This window comes from Wyeomyia smithii, chromosome 1 (assembly GCF_029784165.1).
Source record: "Wyeomyia smithii strain HCP4-BCI-WySm-NY-G18 chromosome 1, ASM2978416v1, whole genome shotgun sequence".
Lineage (NCBI taxonomy): Eukaryota > Metazoa > Arthropoda > Insecta > Diptera > Culicidae > Wyeomyia > Wyeomyia smithii.
The window spans coordinates 48,248,492-48,261,343 of NC_073694.1; the positions used below are offsets into that span (position 1 = coordinate 48,248,492).

The window sequence follows — 12,852 nt, forward strand, 5'->3', positions numbered from 1 at the left end:
GTTTTGCATCATAATGGGACTGTGCGGTTGGGGGACAAAAAAATCTGTTAACGCTGATTAAATTAATTAATAAAGCCGAGTTAACCACCTTTGTTAAGGCGTTCTAATATGTTAAATGAAGTGAAATATTTTCAAATTTTCGTGCAAATGAGCTGTTGGAGGGTTATCGGTTTTAATTTCGCACATAAAAATACGATTTACTGACTGGCATTTACTTCCAAAGTCTAGCGCTTGAAACCTCTTCTTGATAGAAGGATTATTCTTCATTTCAACAAGTAAAAAGAGCAGTTTGATGTTTAAAATCGGATATGATACTGATCGCAACGTTTAAGCTGCCTCGACATTGGGCGTATAAGGCACTCTGACAACACACACAAAAAAAGCTGTTTTCGCATTTAGAAAATTAGACGGCCTCAGCAGATTTTGATTGCGGAGAAGAAGGCCAACCGGCAGGTGATTGTTCAAGCCGAAAGCAAATTTGGAAAACCAGCTGATACTGACGCAATTCGCTACGCTACTGCTAATAAAGGATCGTCCGACCATCCCAACATCTACCGAAAGAATTTAATTAGTTTGACCTAAAGCAGGCCCTTTCTAGAGAGTGCATTCCCAGTTAACTAGGTATTTTATTCTGCCGACCTTCTAAGGGAAAGTCAGCAAGCGGCCAATCAGAGAACGTAATTTTTGTTACAATAATAATCAAACAACAATTTTCTGCATTTTTGCGGATGCGGGTATAACTTTCTAATTGACTGCTGCAAGAATGAAGGAAATCAGTTGAGACAAACTGAATTTTATATGCGATTTTTATTCTATACCCCTATATAATAGGCCAAAGAAAGACGTAGTTCCACGTCAAAATATGGTAACGACTATTAAAAAAAAGCGATGGCTCATGATGGCCATATTCAGCTCTTGCTCTAAAATTTTTTAGAGAGTTAAGTAGCGAAAAGTAGTCCATACTGCCATGAAAAAGCTAAATTGCGTCTATCCTTTAACAAATCCAACCTAAACACTTCGTATTTGCTTCTGCAGCAGAGAAGGTTAAGTGGATTTGTCTACCTGAGATGGCGTAAAACGAAGCGGACGAATCCACGTTGAACAGTCTCAACATGTTTCTTCCCATTCTGATTAGAGGTTAGTCAGGCCACAAAGCTATCGCAGGCGTTTTTGTGTAATACAACTCCAAGTCATCGATATATGATATTTTAGAGAACGTCAGAATAAATTTGATATCGTTCATGTACAGAAGATATTGAAATGGTCTATTATGACTTCCCTGAGGAACGCAGGATCAAACGGGAAAGGATGAAGAAATATGGTCATCAATTTTGACGGACATATTTCTAACTCGAGCCAGACAAGCAATTTCCCATTGGCCATTTTCCAGTTGACGAATTACAAACGATGTAAAGCAAGTTAAGTTGGTCGTTGTCGAGCGTTGAGATGTAAAACCGTACTTATCCGGCGATACATGTTGTACATATCTCTATCAGCTCAAACAGTTCATAGGTAGCATCCAACGCAGCTATACAACGATAATTCGAGATGATTCATTGATCACAAATGTGAAATGCGATTTGTTGAATCTTTCGTTTAGTGAAGATGAGAGAATGTAAAACTTGATAAAAAGGCGGTGCCTATCATGAACACTTTACGGCTATAAAAGAGTGCTTCTGGTCAAACTAATTACATTCCTTTGGACTGGCGAACGGCCTTATATTAGCGCCAGTATCAACTGGCTTTCCGAATTTACTTTTTGGTTAAACAAATCACTTGCCGGTTGGTAACAAATCTCAATAGCAGTGCGATAGCAGCAAACGTTTCGATTTGCTGGCTAAGAGCTTCGGCCTTCTTCCCCGCTATGGAGCTTTGCCTCATTTTAGTAACAACACAATCAGGCATTATGTACTGAATCCCGGCAATCGGAATCTATCGCAGCTCTCTAATTTACTAAGTGTAAAAACACTTCACAGACGTATATTTCCTTCTCCAGCACGGCCCAAATCGTACAAATTGTCTCTTATTCCAAGTAGTGCAATATTACTTTGAAGTGATCTATTATTGTCATTTAATGAAGAGTTTCTTGATTTGAGCAAGAAATTTTAGACATTGTGACTCATTGCGGAACACTCAACAATTTGTTTATTTGTTTTAGAAAATATAGGCTTTCGGCCCGTTATCCACACTTAATATTAAAATACAATAAATTTAAACGAGAATTTAATTAATCATCGATCATCATCGCAAAAAGTGTGAGGTCACAAAATGGCCTTCATAAAGTTGCCTGAAGACCGCTACTTTTACTAGCGCCATGTAGCGGCTGAATACCATACCAAACTGTATAACAACCAGATACCCTTATTCTCCTGAACAAGTTTGTTAAAATCTATAACGTTTTAACTGGTTGGATTTACATACCAATTTATGTTCAAAATAAATGCGTCATACTCTTGATCTCCTGAACAAATTTGCCGAAGACGGAAACTTTCTGAATAGTCGAATTTACGAGATATATCATTTTAAAAATACTTCAAGCTACATGAATAATAGCGCCACGTTTCGGTCGAATTTCGAATAAAAATTTGCACCAACTAAAAGCCCTTGACCTTCTGAAGAACTTTGCCAAAGACCGCAACTCTCTACATTCTTTAAAGCATATCAATGTTGGCGACCTAAACTGGCACTGAAATGACTATTAGCGTGAACTGCAAAAGCAATGTCCAGACTAGCCATCTGAGCCACGAAAGGCAGACAATCAACGGCCTCTTTGAAAGGAATTTGCTTCATCTCCTCAACTTACTCCAGATTTCTTGTTCTTATCGATTTTTCTAATTATACACAGCTTTTTTTCTGTATTATCTTCTGTTATCAGGATATTCAAACAAAGCTTGGCTTCACCGAAGCATTTAATTTTGAATTTCGCCCACAAATATTTTTTCAGTTTCCGCTTTTAATTTTGATAGTTGGTAAAGATCAGGAAATCAAATACTTCTAGCTGCGCTTCTCAGCTCTAGCTTTGAACTTCCGATATACTTGTTCGCTCGAGAAAGCACACGATGGCATTATGTGAAGAAAGTATTGACTTCCTACAAATGAGCGCACCTCCATAGCGTCGTTCAGATCGGAATGTTTCAATGCAAGCGCAATTTTGATCCTGGTTCATGCCATGTTGATCTTAGTTCGCACCATTTATGATCTTGGTTCGTGCTAATGAAAAATAGAAGTGCAGCATTGGAAATTGAAGGGATGCACGGAATATAAACGACCTTTTGTGTCAAATACAATTATATTCTCCATGTATCTACTTAGCAGTGTGAAAGAAACTTGTACATAATTAGTATTCACAATATTTCGAACAATATGAATTCTGACATTTTTTTAACAGAAATTTGCTTTGAGGGTTTCACACTTTTTTCTGTACAGACTTCCTAACTCCGCTCTGAATTGTTGTTCTATCGTGAACCTGTCACTGCATGTGTTCGAGCATTCACTTCAGTTGAAGAGATCTTCGAATTCGGTGAACCGTCGAACAAATTCCTCCGAAAAGTGACTATAGACCACCATATAGAACAATATTAGGACCTATGTTTTATATGCTGACTCGGGGCAACCCAATGTTATATTTGTTTAATTTAATGTTAGTTCGTAATGTTTGTAGTTTTATTATTGACAAATTGTAAATATGTAAAATTGTAAACGTGTTCTTAACAAAAGATTATGGGGTTTTTATGCCTCCATGAGGATGGCCTCAAAAGGCTTTTCCCCATCCACTAACTTTCATGGGAACCAGTATGGTCAGATGAAAATAGATAAAAAATAAATAAATAAATATCGTGAGATATGCGGGGGGTCTGCTTTACCCGTACTTTTATTATTAGAAATACCGCTATTAAGAAGTGGCATGCTTATTATTATTTTATTCATGGTGGTGTGTAATATGATTTTATTCTTCCTTTTTTACTCTTACTGCTCTACTATACAGAGTTTTGTTCCTCCTGCCGAATATCGCCACTTATAATTTCTGTGACAAGTTTCGGAGGCTTCTTCTGGCCAGTTTTATTGTAAGAGACTTATTTATTTCAATGACCAGAAAATCGATATTAACTTGCTTTGTTAGTTAAATTATTGTTTTTTTATTCAATTCCTGCGTTTCATCGAAAACTCCGACTGTTTGTTTCGATTTTTCGCGACGTTTTTCCAAAGCGATTGACTGAAACTCTCAGTTTCAAAATAAACAATGCGCACTGCCTCTAGCGGCGAGTTGGGGAAACTGTTAGGACGAACCACGAACATTTGCAGCGCGAACCAGGATCAAAAAACTTATTGTATTATTTAAAAAAATCACAATCGGAGGCTTTTTTCTATAATAAAAGTTTGAATACTGGTAAAATATAGGTATATAGGTAAATTATTTTGACGTTTTACATTACGAGCTAAAATACTTTAGATAAGCTTTAACAGACTGCTTCGGTGAAGACATTGCCAGCTGAATTTACATTTTTCATTAGTTGAGCTATCAGGGCTAGTTGAAGTAGTTTCCTTTAAAAAAAAATCAAAGGTATGTTTTGTTAAAAAATAGAAGCAGCTTTAAAAATCATTTTTTTTTAAATCTTTGACTATTCAGTGATTTATCGATGATTTAGTTAATAGCACGAACCAGGATCAGTTTTTGCATAGTGCGAACCACGATCAATCACCCTACCGGTGTCGCTGTACAAGATAGAGATGGTCGGGTATGGGAAATTTGTTACCCGTACCCGACCCGTACCCGACTCATCGAGAATTTTCAAACCCGTACCCGACCCGAACCCGAAGTCAGGTTTGTTTAAAATACCCGTACCCGACCCGAACCCGAAAGAAAAATGCCCTAAAATTGCCGATACCCGACCCGTACCCGACCCGTGTTGGATATTTTTTTATATTATTTTTTTTATTTTTTTTAAATACCTGGTTACCTCGCACATTTTATGCACTGATTATCAGATGTGGTTTCTCGAGATGATGGCCGGAGTTAGGCTAGAACCGAGTGTTCATGTGAATGAATGTTAATGAACCCAGAGTTCCAGGCGATGTATTGCAGGGTGGCCACCCAACCGGGAGAACTGGGAAAAAACCTGGAATCGTTTGTAACCGGGAAAAACCGGGAAAAACCGGGAATTTCACTAAATATTACAAGCAGGGGTGAGATTGTGCCAGTGAGGGTGGGATTGTGCCTTACAAACCCATTTTTGTCAGCCATCTCATGGCGATCGCAAGACCAAAATTTCTTAAGTAAGTTTCCTCGAGTACTTAACCAAAAAAGACTTGTCCTGTGACCCGGAAAAGATAGCTGACATATCTTACGCTGCATAAAACAGTTTTTGTTTTTATTCATCTTCGTCTTGGAAGCTAATTTGACCAAGGTAAGCTCCCCGGAAGTAGCATTCAAATGGCTCGAATTTTGCCTAGAGCAAAAGGTTCACAACGATAATCTCGCGGGAACTGTAGCTGATAGATGTCGCCAAGAATACTTACAACTATTGAGTATGCATTCGACGAAGGCATTGCTGACTTCCTTGATACTTTTTGTAGAGCGCTGCTTCAGGCAAGAAACTTCCTAACTTTACTATGTTTATTAAGAAGATTCTGATTCTATCGCATGGCAATGTCACGTTGGAGCGAGGTTTCTCCGTGAACAAGGGGTGCGTAGTCATGAATTTGGAAAAAGACAGACTTGTAGCGCAGCGCTTGATGTACGATACAGTACAGGTTGCCGGAGGAGGACACGAAATTGATATTGATGAGGAGATGCGTGAGCTGCTGAAGTAACGTGTTTTAAGTGTTATGAAAATACTCTTTTATATATTACTCTTTTTTATATTACTCCTTTATATATTGAATTTTATCTGGTTGAGGTAAAAACGATTCCTTCAAACTTAATTTGGCCTAGAATTCCTAGGTAATGAGTATAATATGCGTTGTTAATAAGATACTTGTAGACATTTCCTCTCGGAAAGGTGACAACCGTCGCATTTTTCGATTTTTTGTGACTATATCTCTTGATTTCAATAAGGCTGAACACGTCAAGAACTTGACTGTGACTTAGAGACTTTTGAGATGTAAATCGAAAGTCACGCTTTTTTATTCCTTAACTGCATGGAAAACTACAGAATTCAAAAGTACAATTAAACAGGAAAAATATTTGAACAAACCGGGAAAAACCGGGAGAAAACCGGGAATCCAATTTCGGGTTTTGAGTGGCCACCCTGGTATTGGTTCACGTAGAATCCAGCGTAGCTTCTGTCACTGAGTACGTCCGCTCGTCTGTTATAGAAAAATTTGACCGTTTTATCACGCAGCAAAATATCTATTCGTAACTGTGTACGGAGAATTTGGGCTCCATTTTTCCTGTTAGTTACCCCATAATAAAATTGATCTGGGATTTGTACGTATACGTATGATTCATATAAACTGCTGAAATTTTTATTTTGTTTTCGAGAGATTAATAAAAAATTTAATAAATTTTTTTGGAAAGATTTATTCAGCATTCAACCGTGATGAAGTTGTAACCAAAAGATTTTTTTTCTCAAATTTCAAAAGAAAGCCGGCTTTGACCGTGAATCCAGAAAGCTCAAGTTTAATAACCGAAATACGCTGGCAGGATTATTACTGAAAGTTTATGAAATTTATTATTTCACGTAAAAATAAACCAAAATATTTTGTATAACCATACTAAATACAAAAAGTGCTTGCGTTGAATATTTTTTCAAGTAAGGCAATACTTTCAAGTTATTACAATACCTGCTACAAAAAGATGCTTTTTTTCTACTGATTCAAATTAACAGCTCATTCTGGTTCATTTGACACTCCCACAGCTTCGTATCCGTTTCTCCCTCCGAAAAAAACACCGAGGCTTGGCAAGTTAATAATTAAATTCTCATAATGCACGGAAATCGAGTTACCCGTACCCGACCCGTACCCGACGAGTTGTGAATTTTCAAACCCGTACCCGACCCGAACCCGAAGCCTTGGTTTTTAAATTACCCGTACCCGACCCGAACCCGAAAAATATTTTTTGGCGTTACCCGAAACCCGACCCGAACCCGTCGGGAACGAGTCGGGTACGGGTATCGGGTAAAAATACCCGTACCCGACCATCAAGATTATGGAAAACTATTTCCAGAATCGAGTACTTGTTTACAATACGGGGGAGGGGCAGAAGTGCGTCCCAATCACCGCAGGAGTTCCGCAAAGTTCTATCCCTCGGTCCAGTGTTGTGGAATGTCATGTATGATAGGGTGTTGAAACTTAAGTTCCCTGTAGGGGTTGTGATCGTCGGCTTTGCACACGACGTAACGCTAGAGGTCTACGGCGAGTCGATCGAGTTGACGGCAGCGCTCTGTATACGAAAGGTCGAGGACTGGATGCGCTTCAGGAAACTGGAACTAGCGCATCATAAGATGGAGGTCACGATTGTGAACAACCGTGAATCGGAGCAACAGGCGGTGGTCAGAGTCGGAGACTGCACCCTTATCTCAAAACGATCTCTTAAGCTTTTGAGGGTTATGGTTGACGATGAGCTCACGTTCGGGAGTCACATCGACTATGCCTGTAGGAGGCCCTCATCGGCTGTTGCAGCACTGTCTCGTATTACGTCCAATAGCTCAGCGGTTTATGGCAGCAAGCGAAGACTTTTTGCCAGCGTGGTTTCGTCCATACTTAGGTACGGTGGGCCAGTGTGGTCCAGAGCGCTAGGTACTAACAGTTACCGCGGTAAACTGGAAAGTACCTACAGGCTCATGTGCCTGAGGTGTCATACGATGTAATCAGTGTCTTGTCCGGCATGATGCCAATCAGCACCGCCATCAAGGAGAACAGAGAATGTTTCGAGTAACGTGACGCAAGGAGCATACGAGGTACCAGAAGGTTATTATCGATGCTCCGCTGGCAGCGGGAATGGTCCAACTCCACAAAAGGCAGGTTGACGCACCGACTTATTACGGAGATATCCGGTTGAACCGGGAGGCGCCATAGTGAAGTGTACTTCCACCTGACAAAGGTCCTGTCAGGCCATGCTTGCTTCAGGCAATATCTGCACAGGTTCGAACACGCGGGGTTCTCCATGTGCCCCGAGTGCGTGGAGGCGGAGGAGACTGCTGAGCATGTCTTTTACGTACGCCCCCATTTCGTAAGAGCGAGGAGCGACATGATGATAGTCCGAAGGATGTGCGACCACCCGGAAATCTGGAACGCGGCCTGTGCGGTCGCCTACCGGAACGTCCTGGAGGTGCAATGTGTGTAGCGGGTCAACCGCCAACACGCACGAACACGAATATGAACACAGGCACGAAAAAACGATTCTGTTGCATGAAAAAGCTCGACCCCATATTACCTATTTCGGTTAAAGTGGAAATGCTTAAATGAAAAATGATCAGATAGTTAGAACTCAAACGCGGGACATCAATTTTGCTTAGAGAGGGTGGCTATAGTTTTCTTCGATACGGTCAATAATTACACGTATATAGCAATGACTTCAATGAGAAAAATTCGACCTTATTTAGTTTAGCAGTGAGATTCAGTAATTTCGGATCCCTGAGCAATGTTCTCAAACAACAATTCAGCTAAATCGGTTTTCGGGAGGAGGGGAAATGGCGCCTCAAAGCGGTCAGATTTTAACTTTTTTTTAATTTTTAAGTTCATGTAATGTTCTGTATCGCAATTTTTTGTGTGCCAAATGTTTTATAAATGTACAAACCGCCGAGATCTGGTCTTACCTATAACGATAGTAGAATGATAGGGGAAAACACAAAGCTCATGCGCTAAACAAAACACGATACTTTCGTAATTGGACGATAGACCACAACTATTTTAAAATATTGTAAAACAAACCCATCTATTTCAGAATTTCTTCGAAAAATGCCGCAACCAATGGCCAAAACGTCGGATGTGAAGAAAATATTCGTTTAGATCCTTTACTGAGACTGCAAAGCCGAAAATCAGAAACCTAAATTCGCATTTTTATTAAAACAAATCCATTACGTTCGTGGATGTTCAGGTTATAAGATTGTAGTTAAAAAAACATCAAGAATCTAATAAACTATTCGAAATTATTAGAATACAATTTGTTGTTATTTGAAACAAAATAATTTGGAATGTAATAAGTGCAATAAACGAATTTGTTGAAAAACGCTTTCAGAAATTTAAAAAAAGGCAAGTTTTGAGGCGGAAATTCAAACTAGAAAAAAACGCAGGCTATATATCGTTGACCGTATAAGTTACATAGTTTCAGGGAAAGCATGTTCGAAGTTCTCACAGTTCGAGGAACACAACCGGACGAAGTCACGCACGAATAAAAAAAAAAGAGGACTTTTATGCTGATTGGCACCGGTAATGTGTAAGCTAAGCGCTAAAAGTTGTTTTCTCGGACATGCAGTTACTTAATCATGCAGCCGTTCTGTAGTTCTTTTTTTTAAACCACGATAAAAACAGGAATAAAAAGGAGCAAAAAGGTTCTCCCATCATCCTCCTACACACTTGATTACTTTTTTTTCTCACTCCCTGCGAGTGAAGCTTCGACCCCAATGCATCCTTCAGATTGACGAGTTCACCCATTCACTCGCCACGGGACATAAAATCGCCAACCGACCGGCGGCGCGCGTTCAATCTCATTCGTGCTGACTTGCAAAGTGGGGAGTCAGGGTGAGTTTGAAAAAAACCCTGAATCGAAACTCACTGAATGCAGCTGTTAATTTAAATTTTAATTAAACTTTCCCTCCTCTATCACGCTCTATCTCTCTCTCTCTATCTCTGTTGCTCGGTTTGTGCGAGAATTGGAGCTGATTCACGACTGCCAACTCACGGTGTGATAGTTCATCTTGTTTTTTTTTTTTTATCGATGGCGCTTTTTTTCCTTCCCGCGACACAGCGATAATCTCGTCGCGCGCACTGGATCGATTTTCATTTTCCGAGATTTTGCTTCATGGTTATTCAATTAGTTATACGATACAATAAACTTTGACCAAGCGGTTTTTTTTCTATGGTTCTAGTTTATTTAAGAACAAAAATTTAAATTAAACGCTTGGGGGACTTTAATCCCACACTATTGAATGAATAATTTAATTTAATTTTCAAATGGAATTATAGTTCTGTATAGAGGAACGATGCTTGGGTAGCAACACAAGAAAAGTGCGATTTGGGTCGCTTATAGCGTCCCACAAGTGGGAATAGTTTTAAGCTCTGTCATTAATTGAGCTTTACACATGTAGCACATTAGTGGAAGCGCACGGTTGAATGTAACCCCTAAGTTGTGGACTTTGTAAACAACAAGGGTAAGGCACTCCCTTGGTGCGAACGATAAAATCCTACGGTGAGAGTCATCATGACTAAATTTTTGTTTGTGTTGTTTGTTAGGGTTAAGTCAGGGTCGAGTTTTGTTGAATCGATTTCGATCACAAGGGTATGCTTTACAACAGAAATATTGCAAGAGTAATAACATTTTAACTATCAAAAACGATTCCATTCACACATTTATTTTATGATGCTCTCCAAGTGTTATGATCAGTTCGAATTCCTATAAACATAAATTTTTGCACGTTATGCGAACTTTTATGTTTACTCGGTTGGTGCACAGAAATGGAGGCAATAATTTCAGTCCGGAAAGATTCTAAACTGTCGATGGCACTTCCATGATCCGAAAGCTAATAGAGATGTTTTATTTTTCATCCGATCTATCCGACGAATGAAGCTGATGCTAACTTCTGCTCACCTAAATTTATGGATTTGTTATTTACTGTTTAAATTGCCTGAACTGGATATTATAACATAAACTTACATCTGGGAATATATTTTTTCTATATCGGAAAAATTTTCTTGAGTTATGAAACATAATAGTTCCGTTTTTTCATTGGGTGAATTTTAAAACTGGCATATGGCGCCTCCATTAGTTCTAGAAAGGGAACGTATGATTTTTTATATTTTAATGTTTTTCTACTAGAATGTGGAACAGACAGTTTTTCTCCATGATATATTTTGCATTAGAATAAATCAAAAATTTCAATTTTACTCGCTCGGAAAACGTTTCTCAATAAAACATTTTTTAAATTAATTATCGTTATCGTTTATCACTTTTTATTAATCTTGCTCGTTTCAATTGGTTATTCTGTTAAACAATATTTTCTCAATTTTCAATGAATTCAAACAACAATATGACTCTTTTGTCACGTGTATAAGCATGTCATGAAACAAACTTGGACAACTTACTGGCACTTGTTCAGAGATCTGTCCAACGCTTAAGCCGATACACAGGAAATTTAGCATGCCAGTTCGTTGTGTTAAATATATACTGTTACCGCCTTATATCATCACCATTAATCTTTGGTTAGACTAGGCAATAGCACAGGCGTAGCCTTCAAGACGATGGTAGTTAGGCACAAGGCACGCAAATATTTCCTACCAATGCGAAACGACTGTGGCGTGAAGCTTGACAATTACGTACTGTTTTCAGAGGTGAAAATTATTCTGATGTTCTCAGTAGCAACCATTATTTTTTATGGCCTCCCAGAAAAATTCGTGTTGTGCATATAAATGCGTTGGACGTAGTTAATTTTTACGAATTTTGAAGCCTATTATTTGTGTTAAGTTTCGATTGGAGTATGACAATCGATAAGTTTTATATCAATGATGAATACACTAACAAGTTTTACTTGTTCGCTTCCCTCAAGACGATTTTATTGTGAAACCTTCACCAGGAATGCAATCAGATTGAATCCCACCGACATGCGTAATATCATTCTTTAAGAACACCGCCGACATGCTGCCGAAAGCAACCCGAAGGAAAAAAATTCTATCCTTCCTGGCAGCGAGCAGACATCCATCTCAAGGATCCGCTTCAGCGAGCAAAAATCCGTCACCGTGGATGGTATATATCGTTCCATCTGTCATGCCGAAAGTTCTACGGGAAAAAAAATCGTGAAATAGAAGCTTATAAGATTTTCCGCCAACACACTAGCTACATTGGTCACTGGGCTCACATTTTCCACAACCGGGGCGCACTTTTAGCGCACCGAACAATTTCGACAATCGTACGCTTTTAAGCGACTTTTATTTTATTAAAATCTCCATTTCCGTTTTATTTCTTATCTTCTCGTGCAGCAACCGTAGCAGCGCCGCTGGAGCAGTTGGGTTCAATGATAACATCTGACTACGACGGGAACCCACCGATCTACGTGACCAGGAGGAAACATCTGAACGGCACCGAGGACATCTACGTGAACAATGCCAAAATCATTCGTAACCGGTCCAACGTACAGCTGACGAATCAGCATGGAAAAAAGCAGGTATGATATTGAGATTTTTTTTCATGGTTCGTCCTGAACGGAGGGTTAATGATTCTATTAGGTCTACAGCATTGTACATTATTTCGAATTAAATCTTCACATTCATTTTCGAATTAGACACATTAAACTGTATCTCATTACTAACAATTTATTGTATGATATGATACTATGTGATTTGTTGTTACACGGTACAAAAATAAGAAAGGGGTTGACTTCTTGACATTTCGAATCAACTAGTGAATTCAAATTTCCGCTGACGTTAGTAGCTCGTAAGTAGTAACGTGCCACATCCACTATACATGTCCCAAAATTGTTCCCCTGAAGGTATACCGACAAGCTTTAGACATGACATGGTTATTTATTATTCAGTCTACTAGCTGGAACTCTCCTACGCAACAAATCAAGGTTACGATGTTTTCTACTCGACTGTAATTTGCATGAAACTTCAAAAGCAAAACGTAAAAATTTTGTTAATGTTTTAAAGATTTCTGATAATTTTGACTCTTTTTACATTTTTGACATTTTCGAAGCTAGT

At 38.9% G+C, this 12,852-nt stretch overlaps 1 protein-coding gene across 6 annotated transcripts in view; it reads left to right on the top strand.

Moving 5' to 3' along the window:
* The window catches only part of LOC129718644 (fasciclin-1), a 432,194-nt gene that overhangs the window by 322,969 nt on the left and 96,373 nt on the right, over window positions 1–12,852 (top strand). For all 6 annotated transcript variants that reach the window (XM_055669620.1, XM_055669617.1, XM_055669618.1 and 3 more), the window contains exon 3: window positions 12,133–12,317. In XM_055669620.1, the coding sequence (XP_055525595.1) occupies window positions 12,133–12,317 (185 nt within the window). The remainder of the gene's footprint in view (window positions 1–12,132; window positions 12,318–12,852) is intronic.